The sequence below is a fragment of the Pecten maximus genome, chromosome 2 (genome assembly GCF_902652985.1).
Source record: "Pecten maximus chromosome 2, xPecMax1.1, whole genome shotgun sequence".
NCBI classification, from domain to species: Eukaryota; Metazoa; Mollusca; class Bivalvia; order Pectinida; family Pectinidae; genus Pecten; species Pecten maximus.
In genome coordinates this window covers 26,124,630-26,152,461 of record NC_047016.1, presented here as the reverse complement: position 1 = coordinate 26,152,461, position 27,832 = coordinate 26,124,630, and the positions used below count along the sequence as shown (strand labels likewise).

The window sequence follows — 27,832 nt, the reverse complement described above, 5'->3', positions numbered from 1 at the left end:
CAGTGTATATTATATGTTCTTATAGATTGGTGCATTAACTTAAGTATGATCTATCTAACATTTCCCACTCATATGTATATATAGATAATATGATACATTCTAAAATAGCTTTCGTCCTCACGGTACTGTAGGAATCATTTCAGGATATGACGTGACGGTGACTGGCCATTTCCATATTGATCATTTCCTGGTACATCTCCGTACAGACGATATTTCCTGTAACCTACTACGTTTATTAATGAATGCTGTATTTGTATATAGGAAATGTATACAAACTGTTAGGGTGTACTGCCAGTCAGTGCAGTAAAATTAACAGTTTGATTAACATAGGATTGAGGGTCTGTCAGACGACCAATGGATTATAAAAATGACACACTTTTAAATATAATTGTTGGAAGGATAATATGTTATGCCTTAATTAATATAAAACAGCATCGTGCATGTTTCTTCTTTCGTATAATATTTTCTTTATCACAAATTACAAGAAAATCGAACATATCTGAATAAAACAGTCACTGTTATCAACTCACAATCCTCGAAACCCTTTGTTACAAGTTTTCTTGTCAACAGTTAACATATCTAACGGAAATAATGTATTGTGAATAAGCTATTGGATATCGAACCAACTGTGATATTTGAACAGTGTATGTTTGGGATTCGGGGATAATACTATCTAGAGATGGGAAATTAACAATAGGAAAATTGAAATCTTAACATATAAACAGCCGAGTTGAAAGCTGTCGTTGTTGGTTGAGTTGTAATAAGATATCTCGGTGACAGGCTGATGAGGGAGAGTTTGTCCTTGATTTGAAGGCAACTATATACTCGAATTTATAGAATATCTATATTTTAAAATATGTATGTAAAACAAATGAGAACAGCGTAATGATTAGGTTCCACATGCATTTATAATTTCCTTTCATCAACGGTTATGAAATTTAATCACAAAGGTTCGTTTTTATTTCACTTTTTTTTTTTTTGATATGTTTCAATTCTACATCCACACAAATATGTATAAACCGTTGAGTTCATCAATCCTATGAGTCTGGAAGTTTTGTGCTTGAGCTTCGCAGTCATTGATTTTTCAAAATTATTTGTCATTATAAAACATCTACATGTATACTGTAATGTTCCTGGGAAACATTTTCTCTCATGACTTCATTACATACATGTAAAACATGCGAGTTATCAATAAAATGACCGGAAGAAATTGGATAAACCATTTAGACCATTTAAATTGTCAAAATAGTTTTGTCTTTGTGTATTGAACTAATTGTATATTTTGTCAAGTAAAAGTTTGGTACGTTGTCACTTTGTGGTAACTTTATAGTATTTCTTGTCTGATGAAAATTTGGTACACATTTTTGTCACTTTGTAGTACGTATACGTCGTAGTTTTCTTCTTTGTTGGAATTCTGACTCGCCTGTTGTCTTTCCGCGTTAACCTTATGAAGCACTGAAAAAACCTTTATTTTATGTTGACCCTAATGTATATCATATACAATTTTGTATGTTTTCATATTGTGTAAATGTGTATGTTAGTACAGTGTACTACCTTGCTGTGTTACAGCGCGCAATACTAGGACTTTTTCATTAATGTATTCTCTTTGTGCGTTGGCTATGCTGTTTCATACAGATACTTGTAATATAACTGACTTTCATTAAATGACTTGTTTTCCTAATGTAATCTGTCCAGTTGGGGAAGACCTGCGACTGGTTGGTGACCTGGGTCCATATGAAGGCCGATTAGAGGTGAACTATGCAGGGGAATGGGGATCGATCTGTATGGACGGATGGAATCAGTATCCCGATAACGCAATCGTAGCGTGCAGACAGCTGAGCTTCTCGTAATTACATACCATACAAATTACATAATATCATAGGAGTATTGTGTATAGTGGAAACATGTATAAAATAGTATTTTATTAAATCACTGTAATTTATATTATCAGAAAAGTAATTTAAAATAATGATTAATGAAAGGAGATCATGTAAAATCATGTAAATCTATGAATAACTATCCTATATTTCATATTTTATTACATGTACATTTTTCATGCTCATTCCTTGACAAAGGGAAGATTACCCGCACTACTCATGATCCATTCAACGTAGTGATATATGTGTTTGCTTTTATGTTTATGTATTGTATAAAAATATTTTGTATTTCCTAAGTTAGATCATTGAAATGACTGGAATTAAATTGATTAAATAAGATCATTTGGAATAAAAACATCTCTTTCTACTGAAGAGGGGGATCTGTTCGACCAGTAACTAGTGATGAGGTTGGGCCAGGGAGATTCTGGATGGATGACGTAATCTGCCAAGGACACGAGAATCAATTATCCGATTGCATATTTAACGGTTGGGACCTACATAACTGCCAGCATATTTTGAATCAGGAGGTTTATTTAACATGTGAACCAGGTAAGCTATATACAATAACTCCTTGCCGATTTTACTTGATATCTTTTATACATCTTTGTGTTCTTTCCGAGACTGAGACAATTTAACATGCATTGACTTACAGTTGTGTTCTTTATCAATATCACATGGTTTGCAAGCATTACACTTAAATATCACGTTTCATATACGTACTCCATAAGAAATGGGCATCGTATATGAATTAAACAAGTAATTAATTTCTACAGAATATATACAGATATTTCAACGACTTGATGGATTAAGCCAACGAAATGTATGACTGTCATATTTGGAATGGACTACCTGGGATCACACTTAGAAACAGTGTCATACCCAATTGACATATTGAGTCTGGTATTCAAAGTACAAATGTACGATGAAAGCTGCAAAATAGTTTATGGGTATTGACCGTTGTCAAAGTTGTAAAATATCTTAAATACCTTAAAAACGTTGCTATAATGAAAAAAAACAAAAAAAACGAACTTGTGAAGTTGTGTGTTACACAATAATTACTTACATAAGCATACCACGATGGTTAGGCCTATCTTATTTCGTTAAAGCACAACTCGAAGATGTTTTGCTTCAATCATTGTCTGCATTTTTTATGCTAAATACTTTATATCTATGTTTTTTGTTCAATAGAATTGATCCTACGTCTCATTGGTGGAAGGGACCTATATGAAGGGCGTCTAGAGATATATACCAGTGAAAATATCTGGGTATCTGTTTGTATAAATGGCTGGACACAGCGTAACTCAGAGGTTGCGTGTAGACAACTTGGTCTTGGGTACGTTACTGTAGCCTGATTGAATGTCTTGACGTAAAAATGTTATACGTATGCTGGTGTTCACAACTTTTGTGTAAACTCAAAATCACTTCGCCATAGATAAGACACATGCTATTAATGTCAATATGGACATACATGTACTTTATGATTCATTACACTGTGGTTCCCACGGTAAAGCGTAGCATTTCCCCGACTTTGGCGACCCCAAAGCAGAAATAATCCTTCGGCAACACATAGGCTTATGATATTTTCAGTAATCTCCCAGTGATTATTTTTTTAATTTTGGAAAAAAAACGCTTGTTTTTGTTGTTGTGCTTTTATTGCGATGTTTGCCATTCTTTATTCACTATGAGAGACACAGCATTAACTTTATACGATATATCCGATTTCTTTACTTTAGGATAATTACTGTTTTGTTCGCAGAACGATAGAACTATATATACGGTAGATACTTTAACAAAAGTAACCGCACAAAATGGATGTTAAGCGAATTCGGAACTTTCAACAAACCCAGCACTCATCTGACAATACAATAAGTGTAAATACTGTATGTTATCGATTCTTAAAGTAAAAACAAAAAACAAAAATCCCACACTGTACTTATTACGTATTACATCTTTTACGTTTTCCTTGTTGTATTTTTCTTAATAACTTGAATTGAAAAAAACATCCCTGACATGATCAGTCTGATCGTTATGATTTTGATTTTAAATACTTTGTCAAAATAACACTATTTACTATAAACTCACTGTTACATACTTGTTAGTTAGTCTTCGTTCCAAATAAATATCTAGTGGTGGTTCGGCTAAGAGGGGAAACGGCAGAGGAAATGGAGCTGTGGCATTCTGGGATATTAGCGTGGAATGTGTTGGTAACGAGACCCGATTAGATGACTGTGTGTTCGATAGCATGAGTGACCCCCAGTGTTCCACTACGTCTCCCGAGGACCAAATTTATCTTACCTGTCAACCAGTTATAGGTACGCAAAAGAGAAAAACATTCGTTGCCACTTTATGACAAGTTCTCTCTAAAAACAAAGCAAATCTTAGATTACAGGCAAGTGCTATAAACCGAGATTTATTGGCCACGCTGATGTTTCAGATTTGATTCTTTTGATTAAGATGTGCTATATTACAACATTACATACACTATATTATTTGATTCTTTACTTACATTATGTCTCTTCCAAAGTTTAAACGTATTCACCTCTTTTATTAATTAAACTAATTAAAATAACGAAATAATTCTGTTAAAATCTTTTGAATCGTTGACACTAATGTGAATATCCTTTATAATAACGCCATATGTCCCCGTTCTCAACACACACTTAGTTATTGTATCCTAGAGAAATTATGTTACTTTAAGATAAATGAAAACCTGGTGATGAGTTATACTACATCAATTACACGTCAGATGGCGTTCTCAGACTGGCAGTAGGGAAAGGGCCATTAGCAGGGAGACTTGAGGTTTGGTATGCTGGAGAATGGGGAACCGTTTGTGATAACTCGTGGGCCGAATATCCGCAAAACGCTGAAGTTGCATGCAGACAACTCGGCCTTAGGTATGTAATTATGTATTGTCGTACATCACTCTACAGACATTTCATCACAGTTCGTAATAGCTTGAATTCAGAATTTGCCACTCCATTAAACTTATTTTTCTGTTGTTTTAAACAGTGGAGGGAATTACAGAAGAGTTCAACGGATGGTCAACCTTGCTGTAAAATTCTGGATAGATGAGCTCCAATGTCAGAATAATGAACGCCGATTGTACGACTGTATATTCAATGGTTGGGGAAATGAAAGCTGTTATCATTCGTTGTTTGACGACGTATTTCTAATTTGTAAACCACACCGAGGTAAGATCTGTTGATAATTACGCGACAGGACGTGTCGTTAATTAGTATAGGTAACTATCATAATTGATTTCCAGGCAGTACCATTATGTTTAGAACAAATAAGTACGAAACTGTATATTTGTATTAATCATATTCTTCGGAAATGTAACAATAGGTATGTTAAGTTTACAGATGCTTGCTAGAAATGATCAACTTTTTTTCAACAGATGCCTATTTAATTGTGAAACGAAATTGAGTTTTTCGCAGTCTTAAACAATTGAAGTAATTAGTCTTTATATCGCTGTGATCATCCATCAGTAAGGATTTCACACCGTTATGGATGTCATTTTTTCAGATGGTGCTGTTCGAATGGTCGGAGGGGCAAACCAGTTTGAGGGCAGATTGGAGGTATATGTCGCTGGGGAGTGGGGAGGCGTCTGTATCAACCAATGGGATAAGCATATACTAAATGCACATGTTGCTTGTAGACAGCTAGGCTTAACGTAAGTGGGGTGATCCTGTCGTCATATTGTGCTTTAATCATTGAGTACATCTTTTAACTTCTTATAAATGCAGCAGCTGTGAAGCTTTGTGTTATAGGATTAACACTGGATTTGTGTGATAAGGTGGCCGCTTGATTAAATTCTACCGAATCAAATAATCGTTACATAATAATTGAATCAAAATTCTATTTATATACTAATTGAATCAAAATAATAGTTACATATTAGTGGAATTGAAAAAAAATCGTTGCATATTAATTGAATAAAAATAATCGTAACATATTTATTGTATTAAGATACTCATTAAAGATTTAATTAATTAATATACCTGTTATATATTTATTTATTTGAAATACTCGTTACATATTTCTTTAATCAAAATACTCGTTTTATATTTATTTTTACGCATACCCTGTTATTTCTATGTTGTGCAGCGGAGGCACATTTAGACGTTTAAACAATAACGAGATAGGAACGGAGAAATTCTGGATGGATAATATCGAATGCCGAGGTGATGAAGTTAACCTTGGAGAGTGTTCTTTTAATGGATGGGGCGTACAAAGCTGTGCACATTTTTCTAATGGAGTATTCCTTACCTGCAACCCAAACAAAGGTAATGCTAAGCCGATATTAAATAGTATAAGAGTTAAAAGCTAAAATATGTATACAACTCTGGCCTTATAAACTATTCTGCGAATTGTGCGTGTTTATATGGATATTGAAGCCGGACTCCCAGATATTCTGAGACGTTTTGTTCTCCTGTTAGTGTATGTGTGAAAAGAGCTAGAAAGTTCATGATATAAATCTGTACGTCTGTAATATTTACATCGTTCCAGCCGCATTTTTTTAAACAGGAGGTTGTCTTTTCTGTTCCTGGTAGTAAACAAAATTCACGCATAATCAACCTATCAGCACGGTTTAGTTTATATTACAATATTTACATTTCCACTGTGTGTTCTCTATATGAAGGTACTAACAAAATTAGAGTTCATTCCTAGGTGAACAATTAACCTGCCGCGTATGAATACATACAGTACATTGTTGACGGTGCCAGAAGTGTGAATATGAAATCGCGTTTGATTACACATGAAACAATATTTTATCAACTTTAAAACTTGTTAGTAATTGTAAAATTGAAGACAACATTTTAATATTTTTCTTTCATGATGATTAAAATAATGAATTTGTGTGGAACTATATTTTGTGTACTTGTGTACTTGATTACCTTTCCCGCCAAATTGGAACTATCTGTTACGCTGTTACATCGATCATTCAGCTGTTTCGTCACTACGTATAACGAACGTAGAATACGGTTTCTTATGATTTTTTTCAAAGATTACGTTGAAAAATAGTTTTGAAATGTAAATATAAGAAAGAATTGTTATTTTTTGTTGTTCACTGGTGTATGAACGGCATTTTTTGACAGATATTTCAACATGACGCGCTCACGCGCGTCATTTAAAATATCTGTCAAAAAATGCCGTTCACACACCAGTGAACATAAAAAAATAACAATTATTTCTTAAAACTATCATACAGAGAATATAAGTGAAGGAGTTATTTCACTTAACATTTACAATATATGTAACCACCGACATATTTGGTTTTCACGATAATATCGAGTTTCCTTCTGTATTATCCCTTGTATATTTACAGGTGACATCCAACTAGTTGAAGGCAGAAATGCTTATCAGGGAAGAGTCATTATATTTTTAGATGGTAGATGGACCTTTATTTGCGGTCATAACTGGACTAACTTAAACGCTGAAATAGCATGTCGACAACTTGGTATGAAGTAAGTTTGATTGAAATATTTTCTGAAAATAGGATTACTGCATTTGTAAGATCTGACGGAATGATGATATTTTAAAACAGATTATTGTTTTAAATGCGTGATGTGTCAATATTATTGTTTTATGTAACCTCGCAAAGGTTTTTTGTCAATAAAAATGTTGAATTATAGTATTTAATTTCTTTTTAATGCTATGACTGTTATGAAACAAAGCTTAACGCAGGCAAATTTTCATTGTTTTAAAGTGGGGGAATAGCTTCAAGTGTGCAGGCGACAGAAGAGTACATTTTGCATTTCAACTGTAAATCAAATCAGAAACAGCTGCTTGTGATGTGCCCTTTAACATATGCACCGTGCACGTCCAGTTCAGTCGCATTTGTCAATTGTTATGAACCAGGTACAATGTACTTATCAAACACAACACTTGTTATATTTGAATTTTGTTTTGTAATTTTAATTGTATTTTTTCTTGCATTTGTTTAAATGTTCAAAAGCTTATTCAACATCATTAATACACAGTTGTAAAAAAAAACCTTGATTCTATAAATAATCAAACAATTGACAACCATGTTATTTTATGTTAAAAGATTATATGTATCCTTGTTTTTATATCAATCCCATTTCTTTTCCATTGTTGAGGAGGTAAATCTGTTATTGTTATTATTATTGATATAGAGTTTATCGCGCTGAAAACACTATGCTAATTTGCGTGCATTTTCTTTTCTGCTTATGTTTGGTAGTGCCATATGGTTTACAATGCAATACAAACGAGCTATGTGCGGGGAATGCAATTTGCGTATCATCTGACGGACTAGGAAACTGTATTTGTGAAGACGAAGAATATACATATTGGGATAGCAACTTACAATTTTGTGTTAAAAGTAAGTTATCACGTGAATCTGACACATCAACTCAGTCAGTCAGCAACTCTGAGACAAACATATTTTTCAATTGTTTTTTTTTAGGAAAAGGTCAGCTTAGTCCATTATATTCATCAATACAATTTTTGACCTTATTGATATGCCAAATCTGTGTAATAACGTAATGATAAAAACTATGATTCTCAATTTACAATTATATAGGCCTACTTTTAATTCAATTCCTCTCCATTAATTTGATTTGCTGGGTTATTTCAGAATCTCCATATGGACAGGTGTGTGCATTAAATATATCGAGCTGTAGAAGCAATCTCAGATGCCAGGAAACTGGAGACTTACCACGCTGTGCTTGTGAAAATGCAACATTCTGGAGTTACACTTTTAAATACTTGCATTCATAGTAAGTAATAATAACATATACCGATATCGTAATGAATATTTCAGCTAGTGATAATTAATATTATAACATATAAAATATTTTTTACTATAATAACATTTATGCAATCTTTCATGTTTTCGATTGAACATCAGTTCTATCTTTGATTTAATGACATACATAGGACTGTCAATGTATACAAGTGATATTAACAATATTTCTTTTTGAAAAAAAAAAAATAGCAAAATAGCAAAATCGAGATTAAGCTCAGTTAATATAATGTAACCAGTTAATTTGAGCTGTTTTCGTCAAGTACTATACCAATATGAATCTTGAAAGAAATAAAGAGCATCTTTATGAATGGTAATGTTTTTATTACTGTATTTTTGCAGTAGAGGGTTATAACGAAACTTGCGTTTCCGGAGGTTGTGAAAGTAATCTTATGTGTGTGCAATTTGAAAACACAACACGCTGTGCCTGTAACGAAGATCAGTACTGGAATGGTGCCAACAATACTTGTAACTTAAGTATGATAACAAAATATTTCTTTTTGTAAGAATTAAACAAATTAGTGACAAAGGGGTTGGCAATCATCCTATCTCCAAGCATGGTTGATGTTTTTTTGTTGTTTTGTGTTTGTTTGTTTGTTTTTTGTTTGTTTTTATTTTACAATTATATGTATATTTATGATGACACCATCAACAACAATAAGTGTAATAAATGAATTTATTAAATAGTATCGTGTCAATATTTCTTTGATTATTTTACATTTAGTGTATAGAACATTTTGGTAAATAATAAAGCTCATATTTTTCTGTCATGTTTGATAATAGATGTATCAACCAGGTACTGTCGAACTCTAATGACTAATTCCTGGCTTGTAGGATTAGGTGTACATGCAGATTGTGATACTGCTATAATAGGCCAGTGCACGAGTAACCTTGAATGTCTGCGTATCACAGAGGACATGCCCTACACGTGTATGTGTGCTGGGAACGATACATTTTGGGATACAAACACTACGGCATGTCAAAGAAGTAAGTATTCATATCGATTTTTTGTTATGAAACAGATTTTTCTTTTTAATGGTAATACATGTATGTATGTATGTATGCATGCATGATAACTTACAATGCTGTTAATTCACCAAAATACAAATGCATGCCTTTGCTCACATCAGTCATGTATGATTATATCTTGAACAAATCAAACGTCAGACACTCGGTTTCTATTTTCAGTGGTATAACCAAAAGCAACATTTATGTTGTCTGCTCGATCGTGTCTTTAGGTTATTTTCTGTATGTACATCTCTATTTTTTGTATTTATTCAGGTAATTGTGAGGTAATTTATTCACTGCTCTACAGTTGAATAAAACTATGACCCAATAATAAAGCACAGTGTGAATTGACATGACACAAATTTATATTCCAGGGCTGTTCTTCAATGAGACATGTTTTTCTGAAGTCACGAATATGTGCGGCAGTAATTTAGTTTGTCTGGAATCAAATAACTCTGCCCGATGTCTTTGTGAGAATGACACATTTTGGGATATAGATAGGAGTTTTTGTAATAACAGTAAGTATCCTACATATCAAAACATATAACAACATTGGTTGCAATACAACAGAGGACATCAAACATGTTCGTCTAAGAGGTTGATACAAACATAAAGAAAGTAATGTTTCCTCCATGATATTTATGTTGCTCGTACAATATCACAACACTTTTTTTTATTATGATTTTAATCTGCATATGTTTCAATTAAACTGCGTATGCAATGTGCGATCCCAATGCATGAAAACAACATTGACGTAGGAATGATGAAAGGGGGGGCCTTATTAGGGATTTGGAATCAAACTATAATCCTATGTAAATTCGGTTATGCTAAATTAAGTATACGCTCAGTCATTCTTTATATATCAAGTTGGAGAAGTTAAAACGGCAGTTTGATTAAAGAACTTTAACGATACCATGAGACGATTCGACCCTTATACAAAAAAAAGACTTTATAATAAAAATAAAATACATATTTGTTCGATAAATGGATTTATAATACATGAAATAATGTACATCGAAATAACAGTTATCGCCTTTAACAGTATTTAACATACTGATTAAAAGCTAATGGTTATCTAAGGAAAACACACTATCTTCAGATGGTGTAAAAGATTCCTTTACCTTGACATAAAATTCGGAATGTGTATACAAAACATATATTTATATTAATTCAGGTCTATATCTTTTTAGTCCTTAGATATAGAAATGCCAAGCTTAAAGTGACCATACGTTTATGTTAGTTGAGACCTAGCAACATTATAAGGTATATTATCTCAACATGTTAGTTAGAGCCTTGTTCAGAAACCCTGTAAGGTTATTTTGTATACCAATTTTCTCTGAACCTTTCACTGGTATACACATTAATATCAATATTGATTCAGTATTCCATTTTGAAGTTCAGTCTTTACTAGGAGGCTTTTTCTTCATACAGTTTCAAATCTTCTCCCTGGGTTATGCTTTCGCCCATAGTATACCTACAACAAATGAGATTTTACGGGAAAATTATTACTAACGAAACGAACTTTCAGCAAATAACGCTTTATCATGTCACAACTACTTTCACATACATTCGTACTCTATACATCATCATTTGTTGTTTTCGGAACAAACTTTCTCTCACACAGGACTCGGTTATAATGTTACATGCAACCCGATTGGACCAGCTCCATGTACAACAGGCTTAATGTGTAGGAAACTGGACCAGGATTTGATGTACAGATGTTTGTGTGCCGAGGAAAACTCCTTTTGGAACGCCAAAATAGAAACATGCACTAAACGTAGGTGATTTAAATACTGAGCCCCTGTCATATAGAAGCCATACCACAATACAGCATGTTCAATTCAGTCAAATATATGTGAAATAATAAGGGGTTATTGCGAAGCCATTGCTGTTTGGTTTGGGTTTTTAAGGGTACTGTCATGAGAATATCACTTAACATTACACCTTCATGTAATTATTCTTTATGAAACTGCATAATAACAAGTTGTTCAAAATGAAAAGGAAATTCACGTATTTTTTTTGTTAAGCATCAGTCTATTATAGCAACTGCTATCCTTTTAGTATGTTGAGGCTAAATGATGTAAATAACATATGACATTAGGTTATTTGTTCAAGTGTATTCATTTGCACTGGAGAAGTCATTTCTGGGATATTTTTCAGATTATACTTCAACATTAATCCAAAAATACATTTCAGAATCGCTTTATAATGAGACATGTGCTTTGGATGTCCCCGATATGTGCCACACTAGTCTGCTTTGCCTGAATACTAGTGTATCCAGTCAGTGTCTCTGTGATCCTGATACCGACCAATTCTGGGACCCTCGAAACAGTTCCTGTATAATGAGTAGGTATCCTAAAAACAATTCAGAATATAAATATATATAAAGCCTTTATAAATGATTATGTTAAGAAGAAACATATATTTCGTATAATGATCTGGTGTCATTGCCAACTGTTTTTGCTTATCTTGTCTAGGCCATCACCAAACTTTGTACATATATACATATCTAGTGATCAAGAAGTTTCGTGTGCTAAACATGTGCTATTCCTCTTTCATTTTTCTTCCTTGATATCTCACCTGAGATCACATGTAAGCATCTCCGAGGGGATTCCCCACACACTAAGTTCCTCACCCATGTCGTTATCTTATCTTGGATGGGTGTGTTTTACCCATTTCTTCGCTAATCTTTGTTCTTTGTAAATGAATACACGCCCATCATGCATCATTTCAATTTAATTGAGTTAGATATATATTTTGCTTCTGTGACAAAAACATCGACGGGTGTTAAAACTTTATAAAAAACGCATTCAATACACACATTTCAGAGACCCTTTATAACGAAACATGTGATATGGATGTTGCTGGTATGTGCCATAGAAATCTGTTTTGCCTGAACACTAGTGAGTCCAACCGGTGCCTTTGCAGTCCTAATACCGACAAGTTCTGGGATCCTAGAATCAGTTCATGTATGACGAGTAGGTACTAATATAATGCATGTACATATAATGTATATATGTATAGATATATATACATAAGTTTGGTTTGTCTAATATAACTTTTAGACACATGGTCTAAATTCAAATATTGTTTTCATTGAGCTACCTCCGTGCACTATGAAACTGTTAAAATAAGTCAACTGTGACCCCGCTCGACGTAGCATGCTTCCAGCAGATTTTCTACGAATGCGTGCATCCGAGTTACTCTTGCACCATATGTGCTGGTAAATGTAGCACAGCATTATGGTGTAGATGAGACACCAATATCCCGTTTAGTTGGGCGTCTCAGAGCCACATGGAGATTATAGTTGACCATCCCGCGCTATTACGCCGTGACATCAAGGTAGCGGAATACGTCTCTAGCACCTCCGTAACCGATTTCGACGTCCCTATGTTGGTCCGCTATTTACGCAGAGGCGACGGCAACGTCAAATGCAGTGGCTACTTACACATGCACCTAATCGGTTTTGTTTGGCCCATTGGATACGAGTGTTGTTCACTGACGAGCCTCCCTTTACGCTTTACAGTTCAGATGGACGACAGCGTTTATCGACATCGTGGTGAGTGATATTCTCACTCTTGCGTAACGGAAAGCGGCATTTTAGGGGAGGGTCTGTTATGGCAGGGGTATATTAAGGCGTGAAATCACCTCTCGTGGTTATAAATAGTAATCTTACAGCAGGGATATCTGGATAAGGTCTTGAGACCACACGTTCTTCCCCTTATCCATCAAGCAGGACAACGTGTGGCTCAATACTACTAGGCTTTTTCGTGACTATCTGGCTCAAAACAACGTTTCGGTTCTTGATTGGCGACGATACAGTCCAGATATGTCCTCAATCGAGCATTTGTTGCACGAGCTAGACAGGAAGGTTAGGAAGAGCGTCCGTGTCCCATTTAACAACGCTCAAATCACACAGGTCCTTATTCAGGAGTGGAATAATATCCCTCAAATGGCAATTAACATATTTATGAGGTCAATGTGATTCAGATCAGGAAACGGCGTAGGGTACCCTTGTATAGGACACCAAATATCATCAATATGTATTCAAAAGAGATGAAATAATCGAGAAACCCACACCGTGAACACATCATTAAAGAATGATATATAAAACAATAACTATCGAAAATAAACTTAAGGTCTGTTTTCCGCTAGTTTATATGACACCATCCTTCTGATCAACTCATGACTAAAGAGAAAATCATGCCTTCATTTTACATGTAATAAATATTATCCACAAGCTTATCGTGTTATTCAGTGAACAGACTCATTTAATATAACTCATATAATTTTCATGTTAAGTAAATAAAATCGTGAGCTTTGATGGAAAGTCCTCTTTCTGAGGATGCTATGTATTTGGCATTCTTGTTACAGATAATATTATTTCTGTCCGTCGTTACACGCAAATGTAATTATAAGTCCTCGCACGTATAGGCTATAACATTTACATTCTTTTATAAATTTACTTTCAAGACAGGTTTTTCACGATGCATACCTTTTATCCTATTTCAATAAATACAATAAATATATTGTTTTGAGTATATTCCTACAGAGTAAAGAAATATTAACAGTTAACAACTAAGTGTAACTATCATCACTTCTTTACTGTTCAGGGCTGACCTACGATGAACTGTGTGTACCAATCTTGACTGAGTGTATGGACGGACTTATATGTCATAGTAAGGAAGGAGACCTAATTTATAGGTGTGTTTGTCCCGGGGACGGTAGTAAGGTGTGGGACAATGACGCTAAACAATGTAAACAAAGTAAGTATAATGTAAATATATCGTTTAACCAAGCACACATGTATGTCAGATCACAGTAATGTAATATGTTTGATGTGTAGATCTTTGATATTTATTATTTGACCCGAGAGAAAAATATTCAGACAGTATTCAATTTCTGATGTCACGTATATTTTGGTCTGTGATATTACTTGGTGTCTGTTTCAACTCATTTTTCAACTCATATGATCTACGGTACTTCCTCACAAAATATCGTCCGTAATGCAATTTTGATATGTTGAAAATCGGAAGGCTATTTTTATCGATTGGAAATTGGCGTTAAATTACAGTAAAAATATGACAGTGAAAATAAAACAGTGTAAGATGCTTTTTGTATTTGTTGATTCAACTTGATAGCTGTTTCCCTGAAAACTGGACATATATTTTTCATAAAATATCGTAAATAATATAACCTTATGAATATAGCCTCCCAAAGTTAAAGGGAGTGAATTAATGCAAGCTCATGCTGAAGATTATAACCACAGTACCTGTCTAATCAAATGGTTAGATATGCCTGCAATTTTTTAACCTACAAACTATGTACAGCATGTACCCAGCGTTTTGCCATGCATGTATATCATTTAATTACTTAATCTTTGCAGGTGACACTCTTGCCATATACGTACCAGATAACCTCAATATGATGGATGCTGCTACATTTTGTGACGAAGAATATTCTGGTAGATTGGCTTCCGAAGAAGACTTCGAACATTTGTTTATTAACTGTGTTGAATTTGTGGAGGATATTTGGCTCGTATCCAAGATGTCTTCTGGTATGTTATGATTTACATATCCATGATGTCAATACTTCATTTTTATACGATACAAATATGAAATTGGTGCAAAGAAATTTATTATATCCCAATGCATAACTTAAATGTGCATTTGAAAGCAGGATAAATGTTCACACTGATATTTCCTATCATATTTTCATTTTTAGTTAAAAATGTATTGTGAGTGTATTATCATGTTCCAATTATTCGGCCAATCAGAAAAGAGTATTTCTAAAATTCTTTAAAAAAATGACGAAATTGTTGATGAAATTATTTGAAAATTTCTTATATTAGGAAGCATTTACTCGCATGTCTGATTTTTTTACCTCAGATAAATCCTAAACATTAACTTTATGTTTCAGGAGAGTATTTGGACAATGGTACGTGTCCAATACTATCCCAAGGTCTTGAAATCGGGACTGTGGCCTGCTCGCATACACACGCGTTTGTTTGTGTTATACAAGGTATGTATACCATTATCGGATATAGCTTCAGCAGTTGTATGCTGAACAACGTCAAATAATTTCTAATTAAATTAATCAGATAAAGTTACCTTGCTATCATATAATGAGCAGTAACACATGTGCATATGTAATGTATCACGTAAAATTTTGTTATAGATAATGACATCACGGAGACATGTAAAGATTTCCCTCTAAATCCTATTGAACCATCAACATCTAAAATCATTCCACCTCAGCGAATTACGATAGACCGTTCAGGTAGGTACATTACGTATAATATATTGATATACAATTGAATCATATTTACAATGTATGTAATAATTATTGTTACTATCTTATTCATACAAATCCAACACTCACTTGCTTTCCTGGCAATTGTTAAGTAATACTTCTATCAACGTGTGTTATTATTGTTTTCTAAATAAAAGCAAGTGAATGTCGATGTACACGCTAAACATTCATTCTAATGGAGAAGACATAAATAAAAGAAAGATTTATTTAAGCAACAATGTACAAATGCTGTTGGGAAAAGTCCGATGATGATCCCTAAGGATAAACATTTTCTTCATCAATGACACCCACCATGCGTATCTATAGCAAATCCAAGAAATGTCACGTTTTCAAAGTTATAACCGGAGTAGTGACTACCAAACAGACATTTTCAAATACGTTTAACTTGTATCTCTGAGGGAAATCATATTATTGAAGCAAAATGTAATAACTTTGAATATATATTTATGGCTTTATGTCAAATCAACACCATTTGATTATCAAAACGAATTGCCGACTTAAATTGCAGGAGGTAGCCTGATATGGTGGATCCTTGCTGCCGCTTTGACACTGATGATCATCGGAGTAATATTCATGGCGATTTTGTTTCGAAGGTAACATTATACGGCTGTTTTCCTTATTGGTATTATCGACATAGCTGGTTTTCATTCTTTCGCATATGAATGCGATAGAATAACAGACAAATACATACTGGTATTATAACATCAGAGAATTGGTTGATTATTGTCCTAGATAACAGTTTTGTGCCATAGAATGTTTCTTGTTCAATTATTATATCGCCCTAAGATATATGCCGAAGAGCTCTTCACATCCATTTCATTAAGTAAAGGGTTTGGATTAAAATCGAAGACTTCAGTTAGTATTGTGGTTCTGTCCTTTTCAGGATATTTATCTTTCCTTTCGGAACAGTTACAGGAACAGATCTTGGATAACCCCGGATTTTCTTTTTGATACAAATATTTATTCCCCCAGCATTAGAAATAATATAAATATATATATATATATACATATAGCTAGGCCATAGTTATATATATTTTGATCTATGGTTGATTGCCAGGGTTGGGGAGCCCTAGATTCAACCCCCCTGAACAATGTTGTGTCCTCACGCAGGAGGGCTTGCTCACTGCACACAATTATATCCGATTAAAACATTATATAATCATGCACTAAACAGTATTATCATTATTAGAAATTCAAATCAATGAAATGGTTGAAAGGGATGGAATAAACAGAAGCCAGTTAAAAAATATTCATGAAGTTCTATAAATTCTAACATAATATACAAAGGGAGGTAACTTTTGACCAAATTTACCCTTAACAAAAGTTTATCAAGTTTCAAAAGATAAGTTCAGTAGAGTCCGAATTTTTTGATACATTTTAAATATATTTTTTTTCATTCATTTTTACATACAGTAACGTTGCTTAAATTATATAACACTTGATGACACTTAAGATTTCATCTATTTATCCGTCTCTGCACTACAACAGCAGTAACAAAAAAAAATTCGAACATCTTTTTCCATTAAATCCATATTTCATCAAATCTTTCAATACATACATTTAAAAAATTTTTTTTTACATTTTTTCGATATCTTATTTGAATGCCAAAAACCTTCAGGACTCAGCCGTTGTTTGTTTCCTTGACAAAGAGTACAATTGTATATATAAAATTTTACATATAGTATAAGGAAATTAAAAGGTAGTGAAAAGCAGCTGATATCTTCAAAAAGTACTGTTTCCAATCATATATCAGTTACTTTACTAGTTTTATCAAATATTCCAGCTTCTAAATTTTGCCAAAGTTGAAAGGACTGTGGACAGTCCCAAAATAGATGGTCCATGGTTTCAATTATTACAGAAATTACAGATATTATTGTCCGAGTTGTTAAGTAATTTATATGGAGAATGCAGTGTTGTAGCCGGTATTGAAACCATTGTATTGTTGTATCTTTGGAAGTTTGAAAGGATATATATATATATATTCCAGTCTAAATTGCTAATGGGATCATGCTGTTCCCATTTTTGTTCAGCTGTTATTCAACATTTATTTGTTCAATCAAACGTATTTACACGTCCTTACATCCTTTATTATTCCCATTTGTTTTTTAGTCTAATGCAGAAAACGAAATGGTTGACAGGCTGTCATATTTTACATTAAGATTTTACGTTCAAGATTCTTATCGCTATTCTTGAGAAGTACTCGAGTAGTCTGTTTCAGAAAGCAAACTTAATGGTCTTTTGTTGCCTGATCTGATAAGCTTTTAAACGAAACCTACCTCATACAAAAAGTGAATTGGCGCACAATTGTTTCACAAGGGAAAATGAAACATTGTGACTTATGTGGGTCAACGCTGAATACTGCTATTTGGCATAGTATCTAATAAGTACCAAACTGTCTATAGTTACAATTACATTGATTTTGTACCTTTATACAATTGCAGACGTTAGTTCTTTTGTTCAAAAAGCTGTGTGAAAATAAGTTTACATACATGTATGTACATATCTTTGCAATTTCAGACGGGAATTTGGATATAATGAATGGAAACGCAGGAAGTCTTTGCTTGGTACTTCGAAGGTGGTACATAATGAACTGTACAATCCCAATGCACTTGATAACGAGACTGTTCCACCATCACCGGCTAAAAGCAAGATACGAAAAAGTCTATTCACGTCCAGCAAGAGAAAAAAGAGTACTGCGACCCCACCTTCCATATCATCAAAGGAATACGATGTATCTGGAAATGAAAATCCAAATGCTGTATATGCAGTGGTCAAGAAGAAGTCCATGAAAAAGGGGAAGTTAAATTCTTCAAGTACATCTGTTAGTGAAAACTCAATGTCACCAACTCCAAATATGGCCAATGTTGCCACAGAATCCGGACAAGCCCCACAGCCTGCGAAAAGTGATAGTGCGAGTGAGACACAATTTAATTTTCTGTATGATTCATTTCTGAAGTCGACGGCAAATACCAATCGGGATAATACATACAACCATCTAGAACCAAGTAATGGTAAATTAGGGGAAGGCTGATAGAGGATCATTTAGTCACCAATTGATTGTCCTTCAGTCGAACATTTCTGTTAGGACTGTCTACGTCGACTGACTATTTGGTCATGTTAAGAAGTCTAAAGCCGTTTTCTTTACAATCAAATATAACGTGAGGACACAGAGACCCGTGTTAGAAATGGGCAATAAGCTAGATTGATATTCCGGGATAAAGAAGTGATGACGAAATATCGGTTTCTCCTAGATTGTCACATGCTAGTGTTTATCCATATCCTTTAAAGGGACATCACGGTAAAAACGTTGTTATTTTCATTGAATGTACGTATTTTGTTTCTTTCCAGTTATGTTTCTGTGCCACCCAATATTCACAATCGATCCCTATGTCCAGCTTGACCATTCGATTTAGTTGGGAATCCCCCTCTAAATTTAGCGCGGAAATTATTTTTGAATCATCACGTGACTGTTTTGAAATCGAGGCATTTTCATTTGTAAACACAAACACACGATAGTTTACAAGTCGAAATATTCCATCTGGGTTAGTTAAATAACGATATTATACTGTATATATTCCGGCACACAGATTTATGTGTACATAAGTGTAAACACTGTACATATAGTATAGTGACAGTAGCAATGTACTGGTACAGACTGTATAAATATTACCGAGTTTGTGTAACTATTACCGACTTTGTGTAAATATTACCGAGATTATTATGACCTAGTATTTAGCAATCGAGCAGAATACGAGCAACGTCCGTATTACTGCTGTTTTCATGTTTGAACTGTTCCAGTCTATTGTACTGCTTCCCCAATGTAATTCTAGGATTGTGTTTGACCCATTTGGCCATTATTTTCTTTATTGCCGAAGGTGTTATCGTTTTCAACCGCAGCCGATTCACGTTGGAAGCCATTTTTGTTTTCAGGTGTTTTAGTTTGTTGTGCGCATGCGTTTTATCGTGTATGTCACAACATTTACATATCCAGACTATTGATCAACGAATTGTGATGACCTTTTTATAATTAATAATTGATGTTTTTTATGTACATATATCATCAAATTTGAATGGTTATTGTCCATAAGGTTATTTTTTTAAAAAGATATATACCCCATAATATGAAAAAATACTAAATAAATATTGGTTTACCGTGATGTCCCTTTAAGACGGTTTACCAATTTGGAATTTATGGTAAATATTTTTTTTAACATTGTTCTTGTTTATGATAATTCATATCAACTGTTAAGGATAGCCTAAACCGATATGCATTTCTTACGTACTGTGATGTGTACAATGCATGTTAGCACATATATAAAAAAAAAAAAAACATTAAAACTTATAAGCCAAGTTTTCTTCTTCTTGGTATTCATACATCCATTAAATGCAATGCTTATCGTCGTCAGATATTCCAGATTATATGATGTTGACATTTATTTGTAAAGTGCCAGTAGAGCCTTAACGTAACAACAGGTACATTATGTAGTATATATATATGTATATACTTAATCAAACGCTCAAGAGAATACCTAATGCCATATACTTGCATAGTTGTCAAGTTCTAATATTAGTATTATATATATGTTAATTTCAAATATGTCGTTTAATTGGCTTATATACGTCATTTTACATGTATATAATATTTTTAATGTACATTAACAGTCCATTAAAATACTTGGAACTGAAAAGACACCAACATGAACATCATGAGCCCCACAACTATCTGGAAGTAAAAGTGGTGTTCTGAAACAGCACGTGCTGTATCTGTTGTTTCAGATCCTAGATAGTATGGAAAGGTCTTATTTTGGTACATGTATATGGTGGCTGATACTAGGTATATGAATGCCCTCCTTCCCGTATACACAATAAGACCCTTCCATACATGGGAACGTGTGTCTGAGCATAGACTGAAGTCTATGGGACCTGATATACAGAACATGTGCCGCTATACTGGCATAAAAAATAGTAAGACTTCTGAGGATGTTATATTACTGCTGAAGAAAGAAAAATACTAGTTGTCATGTAGTGTTTTGTTTAAATGATAAATGATGATCATTATTGGCATATCAAAGTGAAATGTCAGGCACTCTGGGCATCTGCAAAGACATTTGCCTTAGAGTGGCACTTTATTGTTTCATCCAAATGTATAAATGACGTCCTGGTGTCGAATTGAAATGTACGCAAAAAATATTGTAGGAATGTTCTGATATACATTTTTTTACAGTTCTATGGTATTGTATAACTTTTAATCGTCTGTCCATCGTAAATGCCGTAATCAAGCTAAGTTCAGTACATGTACGTTGCATTGCATGCTTACAGTTTTAATTACACCGTAGTTCAAGATAATTTCAAAAATACATTTTTTCACCTTTCAAAATAGTTGTCTGTTTTGATGTAAACCCATCCTTACTACGTTTATAGTTTTGCGTATCACACAATAAACTGTAATACAATCAACAATATTTATATTTCCACTTAATTCAGACTCAATGAACCTACCACAGTTAACTCGAGTCATTTTTCAATGAACTATATCAAGTCCGGCGTAGGAATACATTTCTCGAGCTTGGACTATATTTTTTAATTCCTTTTCAAAAATGATCATATTTATATGAAATAAATTCCATTAAAAATCATATTTGTTTTAATTCGTTATCAGGTTTGTTCATGAAAGAAATCCTGAAAGTAATAACCATATGTAGACGAAGAGTGGTGACGTACATTTCGGTAAGTTCCGTGGTAGACTTGCACAAGTCCCTATTTGTCCAGGACAAAATATATTATACAAAAATATCAAAAAATATAAATATAAGGATTGAATAAAGTGATATTGAGGTGTATAAACCTCAATAGGTCTTGAGACAAATTATTATGAACTGCTTCGCAGTTCATTGAATTTGTCTCAAGACCTATTGAGGTTTATACCCCCATACACCTCAACATAACTTTATTCAACCCTTAATTAACACAGAAAAAAATATGGCGTCCATGCATTGTGCCGTTGCATATATATCCTTGAGAAAAAATATCGAAAAAAGGTATGTTGTTGTGAAAAGGCTAATGCTTTATATTTATAATAAAAGACAATGCTTTTCGTTTATAGAGTTGGGTTCAGATTTTTTAAAGCTATATAATGTGTAAGGATATCGTTTTAATTGCATCATACTTACCAAATATATGACTGAATATAGCTTACATTAGAACGATACATTAGGCACTCACCAGCTTCAAAATCCAATCTGTTTCTAATATCTTGTAAGTAGGGTCACTGATGTAGCGATCAGTACCAGGGCCGTCTATAATGTAGTACTTTGGTTTTCCATTCAAGTAAACTATTTCTAGTACTTGTTAGTTTTGTAATCGCGTGTAGTATTTAAGATATTATCAATTGTGGTATTATTATTTATTTGGGCAATTTTTTTAAATGTTGAATATAATTGAAAAACCGAATTGAAATTTTTCATTTGTTTCATAACAGTTCTGTCATTTCCACGTCATTGTCATTATGTACAGGTGCATTTATGATTGCGTTGTGTATTGATTTTGTATAATAAAAGGACCTTACACGTCCCGGATATAGCGTGGTGTGTTTTCTATTTCATTTACGTCATGGTATATTGTTAGTTTGAATGGTATAGAATGTCACTGTCAAATCTGTAAATGTTGACAGGCTTGGAGCAGGAACTGGATTTGATAGGCAGGTAATCTCTATATACAGGTTTAGTCATCATAAATTGAGTAACATGGAAACTGTAACAGGTGACTTTTATATAAAAATATGTATTATATACAGGTGGACTTTAAGGCAAAGGTGGCTTGCTTAGATAAAGAAAATAAATTAATAATTTTAATAAATTAAGTATTGAGTGGTTTCTCTCGAACAACATTGAAATGACACGATAAAAAGAACGACTTATTCCTTTACACCTGACTTTATAAACCTCACCGAAACTCGAGTCATAGAGATATTGTTTAATATCTAAAGGAAATCGTCACCTAGAACATGCATATCGCTTTACGGAAACATAATTTTCCTCGCTAGATAGGGAAATCCTGCGTGGGTGATAAACTTCCCTGCCATACACCGATACAAACCTAGTAGTTAAGTGTTAAGCGTCATAATTATAGGAAATAGAAAAAAGACATAATTATTGAATCTAGTATTGTGACAAATTTAGAAAAATGTTTCAGAACATCCACATTTGCATCTGTTATGAAACATCGCCTACGTGTTATTAACTTTACAGGCTAATACTATAATTGGAAGAAGACGAGAGTAACTGGCGACAATAATGATAACACTGGTAACAAAGGGTACCTAATAATAAAGGATATCTGATAACAAAGGATACCTAATAATAAAGGATATCTGATAACAAAGGATACCTAATAACAAAGGATATCTGATAACAAAAGATACTTGATAATAAAGGGTACCTAATAACAAAGGATACCTAGTAACAAAGGATATCGGATAACAAAGGATACCTGATAACAAAGGATATCTAATAACAAAGGATATCTGATAACAAAAGATACTTGATAATAAAGGGTACCTAATAACAAAGGATATCTGATAACAAAGGATATCTGATAACAAAGGATATATGATAACAAAAGATACTTGATAATAAAGGGTACCTAATAACAAACGATACCTAGTAACAAAGGATATCTGATAACAAAGGATACCTAATACCTATGGATACATAATAACAAAGGATACCGAATAACAATGGGTATCTAATAACAAATGATGCATAATAACAAAGGATACCTAAAAACAATAGGTATCTAATTACAAAGGGTATCTAATAACAAAGGATACCCAATAACAAAGGATACTTAATAACAAAAGATACAACTGGTAACAAAGGATACCTGATAACAAAGGATACCTGATAATAAAAGATACCTGATAACAAAGGATACGTAATAACAAAAGATACCTGATAATAAAAGATACCTGAAAACAAAAGATATCTAATAACAAAGGATATCTGATGACACAGAATATCTGATAACAAAGGATACATAATAACAAAGGATACATAATAACAAAAGATACCTGTTGACAAAAGATACCTGATCACAAAGGATACCTGATAACAAAGGATACATAATAACAAAAGATACTTGTTAACAAAGGATACCTGATCACAAAGGATGCCACGTGTAAGCGAAACCCGTATTCTATAACAGATGGCAAAATAGGAACAAAATACATATTGAAACGATTTTAAATACAAAAATTTATAGGTTCAAGGACTAACATCTACTGCTTCATCAGTGGCATCTAGTCCGCTATATAAATTTTTATGTCTAATTCAATTAATGTTGGGTTATCAAAATGATCAACGGGGCAGTGACATCTAAACTATGATTGATATCATCGAATATGTGTCCTTTTATATCTTGCAAGGAAACTTTTTTTATCCAGTGAAATAATGATGTTCACATAAAACAACCCCGGCTTATTCATTAACATTCTCTGGAAAGGCATGTGTTGTTGTTGTTTTTTTTTTTTTTCCTTCTCTCAACAGTTTACACTTATCAGGGAGGTCGTACCATTTGGAATTAACTCCTGAATATCGAATCCACTGTGATTGAGGAAGGGGCTGATGATCGAGAACCAGTCTATATAGCGAGATATGTTCACAGGATATTGATGGTATATCAGAAGGACACGGCGAATTTTTTTTATCAATAATTGAATGGCTTGGCGAGGTCATTGTTACCTAAGCCCTTCTATAGAATCACACTTGAATAAACTGACACAAACAAGTCAGCCAAGAAAGGGCATGATTTGTATGAGTATGCTGAGATCACCAAACTCAACAAAGATATACTGCCAAAAAAAGATTGGTCATTGTCACGATCTCGGTATATATTTACGAAATGCGCTCCATTACAGTTCAAAGGCATATATACCTGTATACTAGTTTGCTTTTCTTAGGGACAGCGTCAAAGCTTGGAATTTTACAGAGTACACTCTAAACCAATGCAATTTTAGCCCTAAGTTGATAGACTTAAAATGGTGGTGCTTTAAAGCGAGGTTGAATAATTAGCCGAACCAAGAAGAACACATTGTTTAGAAGTATGTTTGTAAGTTAGGGTATCCACTATCCAGTATAAAGGTGGTTCCCACCAACTCTTGTCATTAAACTTAGGAATCCAGTAAAACCGAGGTATATTCCTTACTTTATCATTAAGTTTAGGAATCCAGTATAAACGAGAAAGATCTCCAACCTTATCATTAAGTTTAGGAATCTAGTAAAACCGAGGTATATTCCTTACTTTATCATTAAGTTTAGGAATCCCATAAACGAGAAAGATCTCCATCCTTATCATTAAGCTTAGAAATCCAGTATAAACGAGAAAGATCTCCATCCTTATCATTAAGCTTAGGAATCCAGTATAAACGAGAATGATCTCCATCCTTATCATTAAGCTTAGGAATCCAGTATAAACGAGAAAGATCTCCATCCTTATCATTAAGCTTAGGAATCCAGTATAAACGAGAAAGATCTCCACCCTTATCATTAAGCTTAGAAATCCAGTATAAACGAGAAAGATCTCCATCCTTATCATTAAGCTTAGGAATCCAGTATAAACGAGAAAGATCTCCACCCTCATCATTAAGTTTAGGGATCAAGTATAAACCAGTTAGGTTCCCACCCTTAGCATTAAGGTTAGGAATTCATTATTAACGAAATAGATTCCCGCCCTTATCATTAAGCTTAGGAATCCAGTATAAACGAGGGAGATTCCTACCCTTGTCATTAATTATTATTGATCAGTAATCTGAAGAATTGCAGTACTGAAACATATTTGTAGAGTGTCTGTTCCAACTCTACCTCCTTTCCCAAACATGAAATGTAATAATGTCTCCAGAGAAAGAACAATTTATTTTTGAGATGCGCATGCTTCATCGTGCATATCATAACGTGTTGACATCGGAATCAGGAAATACATATTTAGATGCTGTTTTTCGCTTTTGATTCTTTATAATAGAGCTCTTCCCATATTCTACTATCGAGGTATGCGTACATTTGATATCACACAACATGGTAAGGCTTTGACGTGTACACTACATGCCAAATGTAAACTGTCTTGATGGCTGCTTGAAGTTACAGTATTATGAGAAAGTTATTACAGTACTTGTATAGTATTGCATGTATTTGTGCTGAATAATCACAGGAATAACAGAGCAAAAAGAAAAACTGTCTAAAGATGAATGGTGACGATATTTTACCTATCTCATGTCTCAAATCAAATCAAATCAAAGTTTTATTTTTAGTCGGTACATTTAAAAAAAAAATCAAAATGAGCTCTATTCAGCTATTAAAACCGACTCATACAGTAAAAGACATACACAGTGACATGATAGATAAAACATACAAGTGTAATGGTAATTACATGTAACTGATTTATGAGAAAGTATGGCATACTAAAGATCAAAGTTCATGATTTGCCATCTATACTTAAAAGATGAATTCTGATGATATTTTTAGAAAAAAAAACATTCATTTCAATGAATAACTTTTTAAAAAGTACACTGTTTAAGTCCTTAAATCACCTCACTAAAGTAAATTTGAATGATATTACAATGATAATGTTTGTTAAGGTAAAGGTCAACAACTTACATGTATGAATGAATTGATGAGCATAAAATTATAGCACTGATCTTGAAAAAAAGGCATTAGATGAAAGACTTTCCAGTTAAATGAATATAGGTATATAAAATTAATATGAATATTAATGAAATACATGTATAAATATTTAACGTAAAATAGGTTTTCGTACTTAAACATTGTATCTCAGATATTTGCATAAAAAATACTGGTTCGGAAATATATTTCTATTAAATGTAATTACCTCTTAAATATAGCTCTATAGAAAAAATAGAAATATAGATATTACCATTAACTTTATCTAATTTATTGAAAGTCTTATGTTTTCATTTGATGTTATATGTATGTCTATATGATTTTTTGTCTGCATGTGATGCATTTCCATTTTGGCCCATACCAACTGTTTGTTAGTTATTTAAATTGTGTGAGTGAAATTGTTGTTCTGAAAAGGTCTGGAAGGACATTCCAGATCTTAGGTGCTTCCGACCGAAAAGAATGCTTTCCGTATTTTGTTGTCCTAACATGTGGTATATCTGTTGTGTTATGATATCTGAATGTGCATGCCTTTTTTCTGTGATATTGATTAAGTCGTAAATAAGTACTGGATACGTTGGTGTTTGCTTGTTTGTGATTTTGAATACTTCTATGGTAAAACTTTTCAGTCTTCTAATTCTGAGCGATGGTAATTTTGAACAGGATAGTAAATTTTCGTAAGTATCGCCGTGTGTCGTATATGAATTTGAGTGCCCCAGCTTTCCTGATTTTTTTTTGATTTTTTTTATTCCTTTTTGTTGCTCCGAAGAGGTGCCATGTGAGTGAACAGCAATTGAAATTGAAGATGATGAAAGAGTGATATACCGTAAATGAGTTTGCCTTGTCTGTTTAGGTGTTTGTCAGCGCGTTTTCGTGTTCGTGTTACGTACAGTACGTTGTCTTGATGCCTTTCTGCAGATATTTGCTACATGTTAGTAAAAGTTAACTTGAAATCTAATGCAACCACTAGATGCTGACTTTTCATTTGAGCATTGCATATTTCCACAAAAACATTTTTTTTTTTTTTTTATCCAAGCCTTTCCGTCCGTTTTTCGTACAGTGTATGTACTTGTCATAAAAATACTGTGGATAAACATATAGACGTGCAGTACTATACTGAATTCTGACTAAGTGTACGTATAAATAGATCACAATTAAATCCTATCTTATTTCTGAATTAATTCCGTGTATACAACGTA

The 27,832-nt window shown here is 33.4% G+C and overlaps 2 protein-coding genes across 2 annotated transcripts; both read left to right on the top strand.

Moving 5' to 3' along the window:
* Nucleotides 1-4,895: 4,895 nt before the first annotated feature.
* Nucleotides 4,896-6,207, top strand: LOC117342287 (neurotrypsin-like). Its single transcript, XM_033904388.1, has 3 exons — nucleotides 4,896-5,068; nucleotides 5,403-5,550; nucleotides 5,985-6,207. Exons 1-3 carry the CDS (start codon nucleotides 4,915-4,917, stop codon nucleotides 6,205-6,207), a joined length of 525 nt encoding a protein of 174 aa, XP_033760279.1. The 5' UTR covers nucleotides 4,896-4,914.
* Nucleotides 6,208-15,201: 8,994 nt separating this feature from the next.
* LOC117342279 lies at nucleotides 15,202-19,443 on the top strand. Its single transcript, XM_033904376.1, has 5 exons — nucleotides 15,202-15,211; nucleotides 15,574-15,591; nucleotides 15,832-15,933; nucleotides 16,475-16,559; nucleotides 18,484-19,443. The coding sequence occupies exons 1-5, from the start codon at nucleotides 15,202-15,204 to the stop codon at nucleotides 18,995-18,997; spliced, it is 729 nt and encodes a 242-aa protein (XP_033760267.1). The 3' UTR covers nucleotides 18,998-19,443.
* Nucleotides 19,444-27,832: the final 8,389 nt, after the last annotated feature.

What these genes read in the sequence shown, in the direction of transcription:
- LOC117342287 (XM_033904388.1), top strand. Translation starts at nt 4,915, where the DNA reads ATGGTCAACCTTGCTGTAAAATTCTGGATAGATGAGCTCCAATGTCAG. An exon ending in AATTTGTAAACCACACCGAG is followed by an intron (nt 5,069 to 5,402) that starts GTAAGATCTGTT and finishes TCATTTTTTCAG; the next exon opens with ATGGTGCTGTTCGAATGGTC. An exon ending in TGTAGACAGCTAGGCTTAAC is followed by an intron (nt 5,551 to 5,984) that starts GTAAGTGGGGTG and finishes TATGTTGTGCAG; the next exon opens with CGGAGGCACATTTAGACGTT.
- LOC117342279 (XM_033904376.1), top strand. An exon ending in AATTACGATAGACCGTTCAG is followed by an intron (nt 15,934 to 16,474) that starts GTAGGTACATTA and finishes CTTAAATTGCAG; the next exon opens with GAGGTAGCCTGATATGGTGG. An exon ending in ATGGCGATTTTGTTTCGAAG is followed by an intron (nt 16,560 to 18,483) that starts GTAACATTATAC and finishes TTGCAATTTCAG; the next exon opens with ACGGGAATTTGGATATAATG.